General features: G+C 45.6%; 1 protein-coding gene across 4 annotated transcripts in view; it reads right to left on the reverse strand.

Annotated features, from left to right (window-relative positions):
- LOC141050266 (sulfotransferase 2B1-like) overlaps positions 1–18,843 on the reverse strand; it is a 136,192-nt gene that overhangs the window by 75,196 nt on the left and 42,153 nt on the right. For all 4 annotated transcript variants that reach the window (XM_073547150.1, XM_073547152.1, XM_073547151.1 and 1 more), the window contains one exon: positions 16,319–16,460. In XM_073547150.1, coding sequence (XP_073403251.1) covers positions 16,319–16,460 — 142 coding nt within the window. The remainder of the gene's footprint in view (positions 1–16,318; positions 16,461–18,843) is intronic.

Consider the following 18,843-nt stretch of genomic DNA (forward strand, 5'->3'; position numbering starts at 1 on the left):
CCAACTCATCTGTGGGACAATATGCAGTACGCTTCCGTACTCTGGCGTCTGATCTCGGTTGGAATAGTGAAGCATTGGTGGCAACAATCTGGGAGGGGCTCTCTGGAAACATAAAGAATGAGCTAGCAGGTCGCGACCTACCAACTACATTCAATGACCTTGTCTCCCTTGCCATCCTTATAGACCTTCATTTCCAGGAGTCCAGGAGCGTGCCTGTGAGGTGGCACGTGAAAGAAGACTATGGTGTCTGGCCCCGTCCTTTCAAAGACTGCTTGTTACTCCACCCTCCCTTGTCGAGGCCTCACCAGAACCCATGCAGGTTGACCACTTTGCTCTTGCCAGGCAGCAACAGAGGTATCGCCGTGCTAAAGACCAGTGCCTGTATTGTCGTGACATATGTCACTTCATTCGTGCTTGTCCGGTGAGACTGGAAAACTCCAGTGTCTAGGATCGGTAGGAGAGGCCTTTCTAGATGGAAAAGACTCCTCTCAACTGAGAGGTGCATGGAGGGAGGTCTTGGAGCTGCCACGAGATGAATCCAAATTAGAAGAGCCAATTCACATGTGGAGGGTTCACGTCCAAGCTAGTTAGCATAGCAGAATCAGTAAAAAAGAAGATTGACGGCACTCCAGGAATAAAGAAAAAAATATATTTTATTGTGGCAAATTAAGCCATATTAAAATCAAATTGCTTGACGCATTTCGAGTGACTGGTGTGCACTCTTAGTCATAGGATACATAAAACTGGTACAGCCACAATTATATATACATGAATTAACCAATGAAAAAACACACAATCATGAAAAACACATGGGCAGAAGACAGAAAGTGACAAAGCACCTGAAATACAAATTAAAGGGTTAACTCGCATATAGAACAGATCAATGGATTTATAGCAGTTCATTCATGAACAAAAATAAATTTAGATTGCATATATAACAACTCAATAAATATAAAATAAAACATTTGTGGAATTCATACTCAGGGGGAATTAGGCATTGAGTTTCAGAATCCAAAAAACTTCCCGCATGAAAAGCATTTTTTGTTTGTCACCTCCACGTGCAGGATTTAACACTTTTTCAAATGCAGAAAATCTAAAAGATGCAGAATTACCATGATGAAAATTCACAAAATATTTGACAGCCCCCGAGTAGCAAGCATTGTTGCAAAAAAAAAAAAAAAGAAAAAACACAGTCATCAAAAACACATGTGCAAAAGACAGAAAATGGGAAAGCACCTGAGAGACAAATTAATGGGTTAAATCAGATATACAACAGGCTAATGGATGTATAGCAATTCATTCATGAACCAAAATAAATTAGATCACATATATAAAAATTCAATAAATATAAAATAAATCATTTTTGGAATTCATACTCAGGGGGAATTAGGCATTGAGTTTCAGAATCCAAAAAACTTTCCGCATGAAAAGCATTTTTTGTTTGTCACCTCCACGTACAGGATTTAACACTTTTTCAAATGCAGAAAATCTAAGGCCGGTTTGCGCAGCGACGGCCTGCGCACGGCCGCCGCTAAGCCCCGACCCCTGCCACGCCTCCGCCGGTAGCTCCGCCTACCGGCGCATGACGCTGCATGCGTCCTGTGTCCCCTATCTTTATCACTGGGGGCGCAGTCTGTGCACAGCATGCGTTTGGCGGCACATGCGTCCTTTTGACGGTGCGCCGACCAGCGCCAAACGCAACCTGCTGCAGTTTGGTTGCACTCGGCGCACCGTCAAAAGGATGCATGCGCCGCCAAACGCATACTGCGCACGGCCTGCGCCCCCAGTGATAAAGATAGGGGACGCAGGACGCATGCAGCATCATGCGCCGGTAGGCGGGGCTACCGGCGGAGGCGCGACAGGGGCGGGGCTTACCAGCGGCCGTGCGCAGGCCGTCGCTGCGCTCAAAAGAGCAAATGTGAAACTGGCCTAAAGGATGCAGAATTACCATGGTGAAAATTCACAAAATGTTTGACAGCACCAGAGTAACAAGCATTTTTGCCAGAAATATTAGAAAGGTGCTCAGCAATTCTTTTTTTGAGTTTTCTAGAAGTACATCCTATATATTGAACATTACACATGTTACAAAAAATACAAGAGATGACACTTTGGGAATTGCAATTAATAAATGAAGAAATCTTTTGAACAAATCCAGGGACTGAAAAGGAAAAAATGTCTTCAGTTTTATCATGGGCAAAGCTGCAGACATTACAGCGGCTCTCTGCACTTTTGTGGAAACCTTCCACGGATAACTATGATTTTTTTGCATGAACGCTCTTGGAATAAACTAGGAGAAAACATATCTCTGAGACTGGAGCCTCTTTTAGTTACAAAAGAGGCTCCAGTCTATTTGCGAGTTAACCCTTTAATTTGTCTTTCAGGTGCTTTGTCACTTCCTGTCTTCTGCCCATGTGTTTTTCATGATTGTGTGATTTTTCTTTGGTTAATTCATGTATATATAATTGTGGCTGTACCAGTTTTATGTATCCTATGACTAAGCGTGCACACCAGGCACTCGAAATGCCTCAGGCAATTTGATTTTAATATGGCTTGATTTGCCACAATAAAATATTTTTTTTTCTTTATTCCTGGAGTGCCGTCAATCTTCTTTTTTACTGACTCCTCTCTACCCCTGATTCTTACTGTGGCCCTAACAACCGGTGTATCCCAGTTTGTTGAGACAGCGTATGTGCATTCCGGGGTAGTCCTCCAGACTGTAGTGGATCGCTTCCAAATCCAAGTCCGTCTGCTTCAAAATCCTATGGCCATAACTTCTGTTGATGGAAGAACTCTTCGGGCAGCGATTCATCTTTTAACTGAGCTGCTTGTGATCAACATTGGGATGCTTCATACAGAGAAGATAGTCTTCTATGCTCTTCATCACATGTCTTACGCCTTTCTCTTATGTTTGCCATGGCTACGACAACACAAACCGGTATTGGACTTTGCAACTGGAGAGGTGCTCCGCTGGAAAAATTCCTTTCATGAGCAGTGTCTGGTTCCAGTACGTCCGGTTAAGGTCCTGTCTTCTCCAGCATCGCTTCCCGGTTTGCCATCTGCATATTGGTCCTTTGGTAATGTTTTTGACAAGAAAGAAGCAGAGACTTTGCTGTCCCACAGGCCGTATGACTGTCCTATCCACTTAATTATTGTATCTATACCCCCTAGAGGTCGAACTTACCCTATGTCCCCAGCCAAGACTCAAGCTACATTGGACTACATTCGGGAGAATTTGGCCAGGGGGTTTATTCAGAAGTTCTTTTGTTATGATTAGGTAACCGAGGATAGCAGGGAAATATGCTAGGCTACCAGATAACAAGAGAGGTTGGTAACTTAGCGGATTGCAGATCCCTAAACTGACAACACAACTAGAACTAGCCGTGGAACGTACCTACGATGCCCTAGACGCCTCGGTACAGCCAAAGAATTACCAAAGCCTAAAGAGAGAAAGGGGAAAGCTAAACTACCTTGGAGTAGAACCCCAAAGGAATAGATAGCCCCCGAACATATATTGCTGGTGAGACAAAATGAGGCACAAAATACAGGCAGAAAATAGAGTAAGCAAATGATGGGGCCCAAACTGTCTAGATAGAACAGGACAGGAAAGGAGACTGTCTGCAATCACGCAAAAAACCTAAGAAAAAATGAAACACGTCTGATATGCAAAAATACTGAGGCCACTTTACCTCTCCCCCACTAGATCAGAACTCTGGTGTGAACTGGACGCAAAACAAAAGATACTGATATAACAAGGGATTAGAAATACTGAAAAGACTGACATGAGCTGTGGCATATGGAGCAGAGTGCAGCACAGGTCCCAGCAGGGAACAAGGCTGAACTCACACCAGCAAAGCAAAAATCAGAGAAAAGCAACAAATGGATCAAATGCAAAAAGATTCAAGCAGATGAATAACTTATCTGAAAGATGGAGGACAAAGCAGGAGGCAAGCAGACTTCCAAAATGCTCAGGAAGAAAACCAAATCACCGGCAACAACTGAGGGAAGGTTGCTCACTTAAATCTCTCAGTCTGTAACACCTGACCTCCAATCATCCGCCTCAGGTGATTGACTTCTGTCAGCCAGACCAGCTCCATTACCAGCAGCAACCACCAGAGGGAGCCCAAACTCAGAAGCCAGGTCAAAAGTGTTCAAAGCATCCTTCTCTCCTGCTGGGCCTGTTTTTCTTCATTAAGAAGAAGGGCGGATCACTCCGACCCTGTATAGACTATCGGAGCCTCAACAAGATCACAGTGAAAAATAGATACGCTATCCCATTTATTCCTGAGTTGTTTGACCGATTAAGAGGTGCCAGAATCTTGACCAAATTAGATTTGAGGGGCGCCTACAATCTAATTCGCATTTGCTGGGGAGACAATTGAAGATGGCTTTCGACACCAGGGATGGACATTATGATTACCGAGAGATGCCTTTCGGTCTCAGTAATGCACCGTCCATTTTTCAAGAGTTCGTCAATGATATCTTCCAGGACCTGCTTTATTCCTGCTTTGTAATGTATCTGGACGATATTCTGGTATTCTCCTTGGATCTGGCCTACCACAGATGAGCAATTCGGCAAGTTCTTCACCGTCTTAGGGAGAATCGACTCTACGCCATGCATGAGAAATGCGTTTTTTAACAGTCCTCCCTTCCCTTCTTGGGTTACATTGTCTCAGATACCGGACTCAGGATGGATCCTGAGAATTTGTCTTCAATCCTTAAATGGTCGCTGCCCGGTCGAGTTAAAGCAATCCAAAGATTTCTTAGCTTTGCTAATTATTATCAGCAATTTATTCCTCACTTCTCCACCCTCACTGCGCCCATCTCTGCTATGACCCGAAAGGGAGCTGATCCAAAGAACTGGTCCTCTGAGGTTGAAAAGGCCTTCCACTCTCTTAAACGGTCCTTCTCCACCGCTCCCATTCTGCATCGTCCGAATCTGAACATACAGTTCTTCCTTGAGGTGGATGCATCCTTGTTAGGAGCCGGAGCGCTGCTTACTCAGAAGTCCTCCTCGTGTAGCCGCATGTCCCGCGGTTTCTTCTCTACGGCATTCTCCGCTCCAGAGCATACCTACTCCATTGGGGACCAGGAGTTACTCACCATTAATATGGTTTTGGAGGAGTGGCGATACCAGCAGGAGGGCACAGTCTATCCATTGGTTATCTACACGGACCATAAGGACCTGGCATATCCCAGTATGTCCAGAGACATAATCCTCACCAAGCTAGGTGTTCTTTGTCTTTTGCCCACTTTAACTTTCTTTTCACATTTCAGGTCTGGTGACAAGAATGTCAGAGCTGATGCCCTCTCTCACTCATTTCTGTCTGGGGAACAAGATGAGGACCCTCAATTTATGATCAAACCATCCAAGATGTTGTCCCAGTCAGCCTGTCACAAATTGCCGCAGAAAAGACCCTTGTGGCTGAATCTGAGAAGGAGCGGGTTTTGTCATGGGGCCGCTCCTCCAAGGTGGGTGGTCCTGCGGGACAAAGGAAGACACTACAATTGATTTCTCGCCAGTACTGGTGACCATCCATGAGGAGGGAGATTTATGCTTATGTGGCTGCCTGTCCAATTTGTGCCAGTGTAAGGAGCAAGATCAGGCTGTGGGTACTTGTATTGAACCGGGAAAGGAATTGTCGAGGCTTCATCCAATGTTTCCCGGGGGGAAGGAATAGGTGATCGGACAGAACCCATTTGGACATGTTTAGACAAAAAAACTGCCGGAAGCTGGGAGAAAAGCACGTGAAGCAGCAGTGGGGTTCCTGCTGTTAGCGTGCGAGCAGCAAGGTAGGCATCGTGCTAGGCACCCGAAACACTGGTGCTGTGATGGACTGCAGCAGACAGCTACTGGTGCCACCAGGGAGACAGCTAGTGTAGGAGGCACCGCACGCCCAGTAACAGTAAAGTCAGTGCACATACAGAGAGCCCAGGGCTGGTTACAGGACAGTACCCTGTGGACCTTACTGCCAGATAGTGTATCACAACCCTCGTTTAACCCCCGGAAGTGGAAAGTACGGGAGACCGACTGCTGCCACCAGAAGAAGGATCACTAACCTTGGAACCCCCTTGAGGACAATTCGACGACAGCTGCCAGGACTACTACCCTCATCGGAACATTTGCGGTTGAGGAAACCATAGACACGATAAATTTACTGAATAAACTGTTGCTATTTCTTCTATTCAGCTTTATTCTTTCCCAGTTTAACTGTGTATGTCCCTGTGAGAAGTACCTTTATTGTTAATTAAATTTGTTAACCCTTGCTCTGCCTCCTGTTTGTCACTGCATCCCACAGCCTGCTTACACCTGCAGTAAAGTTCCCAGATGACTTCCTACCGATTCTCTCCTGTTGTTATCCATACCATCTGGTCCATAGCAGCACATAGCAATGGACTTCATTACGGATTTGCCAGTGTCCGAGGGTTGCACTGTCATCTGGGGAAGGTTTGTATTGCTTCTCCAAAATGGTGCATTTTACTTCATTGTCTGCTCTTCCGCCCACTCCACAATTGACTGACAGCTTCATCAAACATATTTTCTGCCTGAATGGATTTCCTCGTCACATTGTATCCGACTGTGGTTCGCTGTTACCTTCCAGATTCTGGTGAGCTCTCTGTAAGCATCTGGATATTGTCTTGGATTTCTCCTCGGCCTATCACGCTCAGTCCAATGGACAAGTGGAGCATGTCAACCAGATCCTGGGCAACTACCTGCAACACTTCGTCAATGCCCACAATATAGATTGGGTGAAATTACTTCACTGGGCTGAGTTCTCATACAACAATCATGTTAGTGAAGCCTCGGGAGAGTCTCCGTTCTACATTGTATTTGGTCGGCAACACAAGGTTCCCCTCCTGGTGATGGTTCCTTCTGATGCCTTTCCAAAGATTTTGTAAAGCTGTGAAAGGATACCAACTTTAGTGTATATTGTGAATTGACTGTGATATGTAGTGAACAGCATATGGTAGAGATATAAATTAGGATCTAAGACATAAGATAAGGGCAATAGGCTTAGTCCATACTGATATGAGACGGTAACTGTAATTAGTTAGTACATAGGACGGATAATAACTATAGTGTAAGCATTATAGGTGTAATTTATTTTGTGCAAATGTTTGGGTGCTCCACCAGTTGCATACTGTAAGGTCAGATATAGTTAAAGGTTTGGATTAGCCTATAGTGGGAGGGACCAGTCACATTAAAAAGGGACTGCTTCCTGGTAGTGACTCTGAAGTACAATAACCAAGGTCAAATTCAAGTACAGTTACACTTGAGGCCCGGTTACACACAACGATATTGAGAACGATATCGTTGCAACGTCACCAGTTTGGTGACGTTGCAGCGATGTCGGAATGACATTGTTGCGTGTGACACATAGCAACGATCAACGATGAGTTGGCTGATCGTTAATCATTGCCTAATGGTCTGGGCCATAAATCTATCGTTGGTGTCCCGCTGGGCAGCACACATCGCTGCGTGTGACAGCAAGAGACCAACGATCAGCGAGCTCCCAGCGCCATTCAGCAGACGCTAGGAGCTGGTATCCAGGGTAAACACGTGGCGCTTAGATACCTGCTGTTTACTCTTGATACCAGCGTGATCTCTGGTCCTGATTAGGTATCCAGGGTAAACAGCGGGTAACTAAGTGTCGTGCAGCGCTTAATTACCCGCTGTTTACCCTGGATACCAGCGTGCTCGCTGGTCCTGATCGCTGGTGAGTCTGCCTATGTGACAGCTCACCAGCAATCAGCTAACTATGTCCCAGTGATCCCATCCACATCGGATCGCTGGTGGGATCGCTGGGACATTGAAGCGTGTAACGGGGCCCTTAGACAGGGCAGGCTGTTTGAGATTGGTCTAACAAAATGTCACAGTGATTCTTTAGGACAGTTCTAACAGTCAACTTTGTTCAAATCTGACTAGTATAGTTTCAAGCCTTCTGACTCCCACTAACCTAAAGTGACTTCCAAAAGTATTCACTCCGCTTTGCTTTTTTTCATGTTTTGCTACTTCAAAACCTGGAATTTCATTGTTTTTAGTGTTTGCATCAGTTCATGTAAAAAACATGCCTACAACTATGAACATTTGGTTTTCTTTTTATTGTGACACAAACAACAAATAGAACAAAATACCTGAAAACTTCAGTGTGCATAACTATTCACTCCTTAAAGTTAGTACTTTCTAGAGTCTCCTCATGCAACAATTACAGCTGCAAGTCAGTTTGGATAAGACTTGATGAGCGTTTGGGTTTGATCTATGACGATCCGGATAGATTAAACTTAGCAGAGTCTAAGATACGCTCACTGCTACAGGGTGATCGACCAGCTGAGGATTACTGCACGGAATTCCGGCGCTGGGCGGTGGACACGCAGTGGAATGACCCTGCGCTTAGAAGTCAATTTTTGCATGGGGTTTCTGGAAGGGTTAAACAGACTCTCCTAATGTACGAGACTCCCGCCTCTCTGGAGGCTGCGATGGCACTTGTAGTACGCATAGACCGACGTCTCCGTCAGGGGGCGCTGGTTTCGTTGCCTCCGGGAGGTGGGGGAGTGGTCGGTGAGGTTGCCGCGGGTGAATCCGTGGAACCCATGCAGATCGCTGGTATAGCACAGTCACCGAGTAACAAGCCTAAACGTCCTTGGCACAGAAGGCAGGGGCTCTGTTTTTTTTGTGGCAAAGGAGGACATTTTATTAACGCTTGCCCCCTGGTACCTAAGAAGGGCGCGCCGGCGGAAGACTGATAGGCTCAGAGGGTTTGGAGGAGTCTAGTCTGAGCCTTTGTGTATCCTCCGTCATGGTTTCCCAGTGTATGCTCCCTGCTAGGGTGGTACTTGGGGGGCAAATGCTCTCTATTACAGTATTTATTGATAGTGGCTCAGCTGCCAATCTCATTGATGAGAGGTTCGCGCATACAGCGGGATTTCCGGTGGAGAAATTGCCGAACCCCATCCGGGTGGTTACCATCAATGCTTCCCCGTTGTCTCAAGGGGAGATCACAGAGTGTGTGTTGGATATACAACTCCACATCGGAGTATTACACTCAGAGCGGGTAACTTGTAAGGTGCTTAGTAACTTACCGGCTCAGATGGTTCTGGGCTTTCCATGGTTGTCAATGCATAATCCTGTTATTGATTGGAAGACCCAGGACATAATTCAGTGGAGCAGGGAGTGTCAGGAGAGGTGCCTGGCTACATGTATTTCCGCTTTGACCCCCAGTATCCCGGAGCCGTTGCTGGATTATGCGGATGTATTTTCTGAGAAGGGTTGTTCGGAACTACCACCGCATCGCCCCTATGACTGTGCTATTAGGTTGAAACCAGGGGCCAAGTTACCTAAAGCTAGAATGTTTAATATCTCAGGTCCCGAGAGGCTAGCTCTCAAGGAATACATTGCGGATAGCCTGAGCAAGGGTCATATTAGACCTTCCTCTTCTCCTCTGGCTGCTGGCTTCTTCTTTGTTAAAAAGAAGGATGGCGGTTTACGCCCGTGTCTGGATTTCAGAGAACAAAACCAGATTACGGTCCGTGATCCTTACCCTATGCCACTTATACCCGATTTATTCAACCAAGTGGTTGGTGCCAGGTGGTTCTCCAAACTGGACCTCAGGGGGGCATACAATCTTATAAGAGTCCGTCAGGGGGATGAGTGGAAGACAGCGTTCAATACCCCTGAGGGTCACTTTGAGAGTTTGGTAATGCCGTTTGGGTTGACTATGGCACCGGCGGTCTTTCAACACTTCATTAATGATGTCTTCTCTCAGTTGTTGGGGAGGTTTGTTATAATTTATCTTGACGACATCCTCATTTTCTCTCGCGACCATGATACACATATAGAGCATGTTAGACAGGTTCTGCAGTTGCTCAGAGAGAACAGGCTCTATGTCAAGCTTGAAAAATGTGTGTTTTTCGTACAGGAGCTACCGTTCTTGGGTTATATAATCTCCGCCTCAGGTTTTAAGATGGACACCGCAAAGGTGCAGGCGGTACTACATTGGGATCGGCCTGATAATCTTAAGGCGCTTCAGCGATTTCTTGGCTTCTCCAATTACTATAGGAAATTTATTAAGAACTTCTCTATGATTGCCAAACCATTGACTGACATGACTAAGAAGGGTACCGACTTTTCTGACTGGTCTGAGCCTGCGGTACAGGCGTTTGAATTCCTCAAGAATAGTTTTGCCTCAGCGCCCATTCTGGTGCAGCCCGATGTCTCCTTACCGTTTGTCGTGGAGGTGGATGCGTCGGAGGTTGGAGTGGGGGCTGTACTGTCTCAGGGCCCTTCTTGGGCCAAGTTGCATCCGTGTGCCTTCTTCTCCAAGAAGCTGTCGCCTGCGGAGCGTAATTATGATATTGGCAACAGGGAACTATTGGCCATCAAATTGGCATTTGAGGAGTGGCGACACTTCTTGGAGGGGGCTGTTCATCAGATTACTGTGATAACCGACCATAAGAATTTGCTTTATTTAGAATCTGCTAAGCGCCTGTCCTCCAGACAAGCTCGCTGGGCATTATTCTTCACCCGGTTCAACTTCATTGTTACCTATCGACCTGGGTCGAAGAATGTTAAGGCAGACGCTTTATCCAGGTGTTTTCCTGGGGGAGAGTTATGTGAAGAGCCGGTGCCTATTCTCCAAAAGGGTGTGGTGGTATCTACCATCACGACAGAGATTGAGGCAGAGATTGCCGAGGCTCAGGAGGTGGTACCGCCGGGGTTACCTGCTAATAAATCTTTTGTGCCGCTACATCTACGCTCTAGAGTGTTGGGCGAACATCACGACACGGTACTGGCAGGTCATCCAGGGGTTAAGAGCACTCTGGAATTGGTATCGCTTCGTTTTTGGTGGCCTAAAATCCGGCAGGATGTGGCCTCATATATGGCTGCCTGTACCACGTGCGCACGGGCCAAGACTCCTCGTTCCCGTCCCGCTGGTAGCTTGCAGCCTCTTGGGGTGCCAGTAAGCCATGGACTGAGATTTCCATGGATTTTATTACTGACTTGCCCGCCTCGGCAGGGAACTCGGTCATTTTGGTAATTGTTGATAGGTTCTCCAAAATGTCACATTTCGTTGCTTTACCGTCTTTGCCCAATGCTAAGACTCTTGCTCAGATATTTATTCGCGAGGTGGTCAGACTTCATGGTGTCCCGTCTGACATTGTGTCTGATCGAGGTACGCAGTTTGTGGCAAAGTTTTGGAGAGCTTTTTGTTCTCGCCTTGGAATCAAATTATCTCATTCATCGGCTTTCCACCCTCAGTCGAATGGACAGACTGAGCGGATGAACCAAAACCTGGAGCAATACTTGCGCTGCTTTATTTCCGACAATCAGGAAGAGTGGTCAGCGTTTCTTCCTCTGGCAGAATTCGCAATAAACAACCATTGCCAGGAATCGTCTGGGGAATCTCCTTTTTTTTGTGTGTATGGTCAACATCCTCAATTTTGCACCTTGCGTCAGGGGTGCTCAGTTGGCGTCCCTGAAGAGGACCAGTTGGGAGCTCAATTGTCGTCTGTTTGGAGGAGAGTCAAGCAGCGCTTGTTGAAGGTGGGTTCCAGGTACAAACGGGTGGCTGACTGCAGACGTGTGCCAGGTCCGGACCTGTGTGTGGGTGATTGGGTGTGGTTATCTACTAGGAACATTAAGCTCAAGATACCGTCACTTAAGTTGAGTCCCAGGTTCATTGGCCCATTTAGAATCTCCGCAGTGATCAACCCAGTGGCATTTCGTTTGGAGTTGCCGGCTGTGTATAAGATTCATAATGTATTTCACAAAGCATTGCTAAAGAAGGTCGTGGGTTTGGTGGATGGTTCCCCCGGGCCACCACCTCCCGTCTTGGTGGATGGCGCGTTGGAATTTGAGGTGTCCAAAGTGGTGGACTCTAGGGTTGTGCGTCGCACTCTACAGTACCTGGTCCACTGGCGTGGCTATGGTCCTGAGGAGAGGACATGGGTGCCGGCCTCTGACATTCATGCTGATCGACTGGTTACTATGTTCCATCGTCGCCATCCGGACAAGCCAGGTCCTCGACATGGTGAGGTTCCGGAGGTCCCTCGTAGAAGGCGGGGTACTGTCATGTCGGACACTGTTCACACCAGGGTGTCCGGCAGACAGCGGTAATACCCTGTTGGGTATTCTGTTCCAGTCGGGATAGGGTTAACCAGGTTGTCATGCTGGCTGAGGGCTGGGCCACGCCCTTGGTCTTTAAATAGTTCGTCCTGACTATGGGCGTCGCCGACTATAGCTTTAGCCTAGTGCTAGCAATACCGGTCAGCAGTGGTGGTGTTGGAGCGTCTGATATCTGGTGCAGTATATCCCTCAGTGGTTCTTTCTCCAATCTGTTATATATATATTTGGTTGCCCTTGCACATTATTGTATTCCCTTGTGTATTAACTGTGTGGTGTTTCTTTTACCCCTGTCCATACGTATTTGTGGGGTCTGGTGTCTGGTCCCCTCACTGGGTGGAGGGTGGTGGGTTCAGCTTAGGGCTGGACAGGAGACAGGGACAGGGTGGAGGCTCAGGCAGGCACACCTTCAGTGTAAACCCTGGGTAGAGGGACAGACAGGGTTCCCCTAGTCTGAGGGACATCGCAGGGGTCCCGGGGGTTTTGCCTAAAGTAACCTAGGCATACCATGACACTGACTGAAACAGGTTTTGCTCAAGAATATCCCTGTATTTTGCACTATCCACTTTCCTCTCAACGTGGACCATTTGACCTGTCCCTGCTACCAAAAACTTCCCAGAGCATAATGCTGCCACCACCATGTTTCTCTGTGGGGATGGTGTTCTTGGAGTGATGAGCGGTGTTGATTTGGCACCAGATATGACGTTTACCTTGGTGGCCAAAAGGTTAAATTTTTGTCTCATCAGACCACAACCCCTTCCTCCATACATTTGGAGAGTCTCCCATATGTCTTTTGGCAAGCTCAAAACGAGCCTTACAATTTTTGTATGAAAGAAAAGGCTTATTTTTTCACACTCTTCCATAAAGGCCACTTCTGTGGAATGTAAGGCTTACTGTGGTTATATAGACAGATACTCCAGTCTTTGCTTGCAAACTCTGCAACATTTCCTCCAGGGTTACCTTTTGTTCTCTGTGCTGCATCTGTGAATAATGTGCTTCTTGCCCGGGCTGAGAGTGTTGGTAAGTGGCCCTCTCTTGGTGGGTTTATTGTGATACCATGTTCTTTCCATTTCATGATTATGGATTTTATTTTGCGTCTGGGGGTCATCAAAGATTAGGATATTTTTTTTAACCCAACCCTGACTTGTTCTTCTCAACAACTTTGTCCCTGAATTGTTTAGAGATCTCCTTGGTCTTCAGGGTGTTGTTTGGTTAGTGGTGCCTCTTGCTTAATCGTATTGTTGCCTCTTTGGTCTTTCAGAAAAAGTGTGAATATAATGACAGACCATGTGGCATTTAGAATAAGTAGGTGGACTTCCTTTCTTCGAGCATGTGACTTCTGAGGTAATTGCTTGTAAATAGACAGCAACTAAAAGAGGACTAAAATCCTCCAAAAATTCAAAAGACAGCAGAAAAAAAGGCAGCAATGTTTTTACCTGCCTAGGCCTCCAGCCAAATGCACTTCAGGGTGCAGCAGGCCCATATGGTTAAGATGGCAGTAACACAGGTGCAAAGATACTGATGAGACAGCCACTGACTACCTACCAATCCATGGAGGGGGTGCCTGCTTAGTAAATGATTGCACAATGAGGACTTGTATGTGGCGCTGTTCACATACTGGAGATGCACAGCATCCAGGTTACCAGCCTATTAGTTTCTTCTCTGACTTCCCTTTGTTGTACTACACCATTTCCTGGACCTGACCTCGATTGTTTAACCTCCCTTTCCTTATTCTATAAGTTGTATATATTTTTATTATCTGTTATTGTAGTCTTTTTCTCCACTTCTGTGACCAATATTTACTACAGTGACTCGCGTCACAGTAGTAAGGCTTCCCGTTATGGGGAGTGCCAAGTTAGCATAGGCAGCTTTATAGGTCATGCAATTTTCCCTTGGGAATTAATGTAAGCAATAAGAGAGGAAGAAGACTGGAACGTAGAGCTCCCGATGTCTTTATCTCTGAAGAGATTCTTTGCATTGACTGTTATAACACAAAGACAAAAATAGGATTTAATCAGTTGTAAAACATGAAAGTTCCACATTTAAAATAATTCTATATTTTGGGCCTAACACCTTTCTTAATTGATCCCTTAGATGTTTCTATTTGTTTTATCAATTTGTTGTTTGCCAAATTGTTGTCCTTGTCTTTTTAATTAATAGAGTTAATTTTACACACATATCAGCACTGTTTTTCTCACTTTGCTGTCTAATATTGATAATCTCTTCATTTGATGCCTCAAAGTTAGGTATCAAGATTTATTCCACAAGCCAACTCTCTCGACCCATTTTTGGATTTGCGGCAGCTCTGGTTCCACTCACATTAAAACTTTTTTTGCTTTCAGGCCAAAGGGGGTTAAATGCAGTTTTTGCCCGCTGGCAAGCTGGTGTTACTGGAGTGCTGCTGGGTCAGCTGATGTTGTTGATGACCACTCCCACATCCTTTAAAAGGTCACCCGATGCATCAGCTGACTGTTGGTTAGACAGTTCCTCTTTGGTGACCAACCTTTGCAGAAGCAGCTCTCTGGTGTCAGCCAAGTCTGGTGTTTGGAGTCCTGTTGCTGTGCTATCTGTGGTTTGGAGTTAAGCAGTGGTGTGCACAAGCTAAGTGTTGTACTTTATAGCTACCTTTTCCCTTTGGTGTCTGTCACTTCCCCCTTTGTGTTTTATCTGCAGCGGTGAGCCTAGAGCTCCTTGCTTGCCAGAGCACTAGCCAGGACAGATCTAGGTGACAAATAGGGACGAGGTATCCTGACGTCGGCAGGGGGAAGGACCCGTGTGGGGAAGGTAACTTGACGGACAGACGTGACTGGTAGAAGGAGGGGACGGTTTATGCACTAGTGACAGAGATTGACAGGTTAGAAAGGTAACAGCAGGGAAAGACAGAAAAGGGAGTGCAGTACCGTGAAATGACCACAAGGTGGCAGGGGAGAGTAGTACAGGACTTAACATCAGCTTAGGCTTAGGAATCCGCTTAGTCATGGGGGGCAGGGAGATAGGAGCCCGGGTGGGAAATTCCCCTGTGAGAGAGGGGATAAATAGAAGAAGGCGAGGCTCCAGCAGAGTTTAGTCCTGGGAGGAGCTCAGAAGAAGACGGAGAAAGTAAGAAGAGCTTGGCCAGGGGGACGGACAAAGGAGAGACAGTCAGGGGGGTGGCCCTGACCCGACGGACTGCAGGACAGCTAAGGAGAAGAGGCAGCCGGGGGGGAGACCCTGACTCGATGTACCGCAAGACAGACGAGGCCCCAGGGGTACCGATTGGAAGACGACCTCGGGCAGGTGAAGCGCTGGGGGGGTAGATTGGTCTAGGACAGCCCCCAGTGAAAGATCTGCGAGGTGCGTTACTGCGACTGGAGCTGAAGAATAGGTACCCGGGCTTGGCGATACAGTGGTGTAAAGAAGCTGCGGTGCATGTTTGGTGGTCGTCAGGAGGACGACAAATAAATCCGGAACTGTAACAAGTGGAAGCTGTCTCCGTCTCATCTTTGCCTCGTCTGGTAAGCAGTGGTCCACCCCCCTAGCCTGGCTCCCTACCACACCTGCATAGGGTGTTAGATGAGAACAGGGACAGGCTCAGGGTGGAGCTCAGGAGGTGACCGTCCCTGATTCCCTATTGTCCGGGCCTTCCTCTCCCCTATTCCATCGGCATTATGTTGTTGTGCCATTTGGGGACCAACCAACTGCTGGTTCGTGTCACACAGGTCAGTCACTCCGTGACACCCAGGGTTTTAAACAGGCTTGAACTGACTGGGAGGGAAACAGGATAATTCTCTGGTAATCCGCACTGAAGTAGTGCTGATGAGCATTCGACTCACTATTTATAGAAAAAAGACATCATCTAATCATTCAGTAAACAGGCTAGCCAAATTAACATTATATAGAAGCAAAAGTAAGTTTGCGTGCTAGGGTCAGGTCAATTTTGCACATAGCTGAGCAGTGGGGCCAAATAGTCAATGTTATTGGTGGGCCTTCGTCAATCCAGTCTGACACTAGTTTTAAATATTTGTGGAACTGTTGTCAAAGTCAGAAACACACTTTAGCTTGTAATTAAAATACAATTCTTTACTTTGTATATTAAATATAGTATAAGAAAAATAGAAAACATAAAAAGAAAGTGTGAAAGAAACACTGGCAATGCAGAAGAATCGTATTACCTAAAATGAAATGGTTTGTAATTAATCTTTGACTTTAATAATCCTTTACCTGATTTTGGATACGTTATATTATAGATGTCATCATCTCTAACTTGAAATTCATTTTCCACAAACTCCAGAACTTCCTTAGATATTGTTAGGTTAGGGAAAAGGACTCCTTTGTATTCAAAGTAAGGATCCGACATGTTTAACTTTAAAAGAAATGAAAAATGAGGTCACAATAAGGTAATATGCATACTTCAAGATATCGAAAAGGAGAACAAAGTTCACAAAGTACCATATATACTCGAGTATAAGGCGACACCCTAATTTTGCCACAAAAATCTGGGAAAAATTTTTGACTCGAGCATAAGCCTAGGGTGGAAAATGCAGCAGCTACTGGTAAATTTCAAAAATAAAAATAGATACCAATAAAAGTAAAATTAATTGAGACATCAGTAGGGTAAATGTTTTTGAATATCCATATTGAATCAGGAGACCCATATAATGCTCCATACAGTTTATGATAGCCCCATAAGATGCTCCATGCAAAATACACCCCATTGTAGTGCAAATATAAAAATGGCTATTTTTGAGTCCATATTGAAACATACAGAATGTATTCAGACCTGCATTCCTGGTCTAGCAGTTACAGACAGATAGACAATGGTCACAGTGACACAATCTTGAGAACTGTTGTTTCACAAACAGTTCTATGTTTATCTATGTTTGTTGTTTGTCATTGTAAAACATTAAGATTTACGTAACTGATGTCTGTGGTAGGCTTATCTAAATCCATGTGGCTTTTATATTCTAAGGGTTTATGACCCATTGTCTGATGATGCCATGTTATCTTTTTCATCTGACCTTGAAGGCTGGCCACTGGAAGGGTTGGGTGAAGCTAGTTACACATAAGTGTAATTTACTATATAAAACCAGAGATACATGATCAGGACAGAAGCAAAACTGGATACCTGTACACATGTACAGTGTTGTGATACCTGCATAATTGGGGATGCCCATGCAATGTAGTGAATATTCCAGGGGTTCTCTGTCTTGGTGTTGCTTCTCTGATATTCCAGATGGATGATGTTTAAAAGCCTCTTGGTGATTAATGATGTGAGTATACTGTATATAGTTAATCTTTATATATACTTAATCATTATATGTATTCAGTCTTTATATGTACTTAACCTTTGTATCTTAAAATATATAAAAGTGTATGCAATCATACTATTCAATCATACTATTCCTTTAATTTTGTGCCTTGAAATAAAATTGCATTATATTGCATGTAGTAGCCTTCTTTAAAGCTGTATCCGAACCTTAGTGTTAAAAACTTGGCAATACACCCATATAATGCTGCACAAAGGTTAATAATGGCACCATAAGATGCTCCATAGAATAATATGCCTCATATGCTGCTCCATAAAAGTTATCGTCCCATAAGATGTTCCATAGATTATGCCCCCATATGTTTCCCCCATAAGATGCTCCATATATTATGCCCCAATATGCTGCTCCATAAGTTGCTCCATACATTATGCCCCCATATGCTGCCCCATAAGATTCTCCACAGATTATGCCCCATATGCTGCTGCTCCTGCTGCAAATAAAAAAAAATGACATACTCACCTCTCCATCGCTGGGGCCAGGTGCTGGTGTCAGTGCTGGCCCAGGACCCGGCACCTGAGATATTCGTCTGTCCCCGGTCCATCGCTGCTTGCCTCTGTCTGCCAAGTCATCTGTCAGTGACGTTCAGGCAGCAGAGGGCACGGCGTCCACTAACCACGACACCGTGCCCTCTGCCGTCTGAATGTCACTGAGGGTGCAGCAGACAGCGGCGAGCAGCGATGGACCGGGGACAGGTGAATATAGCCTATACTTACCAACTCCTGGCGTGGTCTCTGCAGCCCCATTCTCTCACGGTCTCTCTTCCTGCCTTCAGTGGTCACGTGGTACCGCTCATTAAACTCATTATGCGCATATTTATGAGTTTAATGAGAGTTACCACGTGAACACTGAAGGAAGCAAGGGAGACCGTGGGACAAGCAGGGGCTGCAGAGACGTGTCAGGTGAGGTACGTATGACTTGGCACCCCCACCGACCCTTTGCCATGTATGACTCGAGTATAAGCCGAGAGGCGGGCTTTCAGCCCAAAAAAAATGGGCTGAAAATCTCAGCTCATAATTGAGTATATACGGTACGTTCCTTTATCTCTTTAGACTTTAGAATAGAAGCTGTCACTTACCATACCCCAACTTATGTGCTAACATCAGTTACTGGGTGTAACAAGCAAATATGATCAACATTTATTGAATGTACAATTTGCTTACTGAGCATGAGAAGCTGGATTACCAAAGAGGCATCTTGTCAGGCACCATGAAGATATCAGTGGCTGGTACTTAGGTCGCACCTGACAAGTTGTGGGTGTTTTTTACCATCATAAACTTTTTGCAAGGTAAATTTGCAGTCAATTTAAATGAGTTTTCAGTTGCAGGCATTGTGACTACAGATTATATAAAGGCATCTGTTCCCAAGGCACTTTGCAAACATATCTTAGGCCTTCTTCACACATCTGTTTTGTATGTCCAT

Source organism: Dendrobates tinctorius, unplaced genomic scaffold (genome assembly GCF_039654945.1).
Source record: "Dendrobates tinctorius isolate UK_male_01 unplaced genomic scaffold, ASM3965494v1 ptg000151l, whole genome shotgun sequence".
Classification (NCBI taxonomy): Eukaryota; Metazoa; Chordata; class Amphibia; order Anura; family Dendrobatidae; genus Dendrobates; species Dendrobates tinctorius.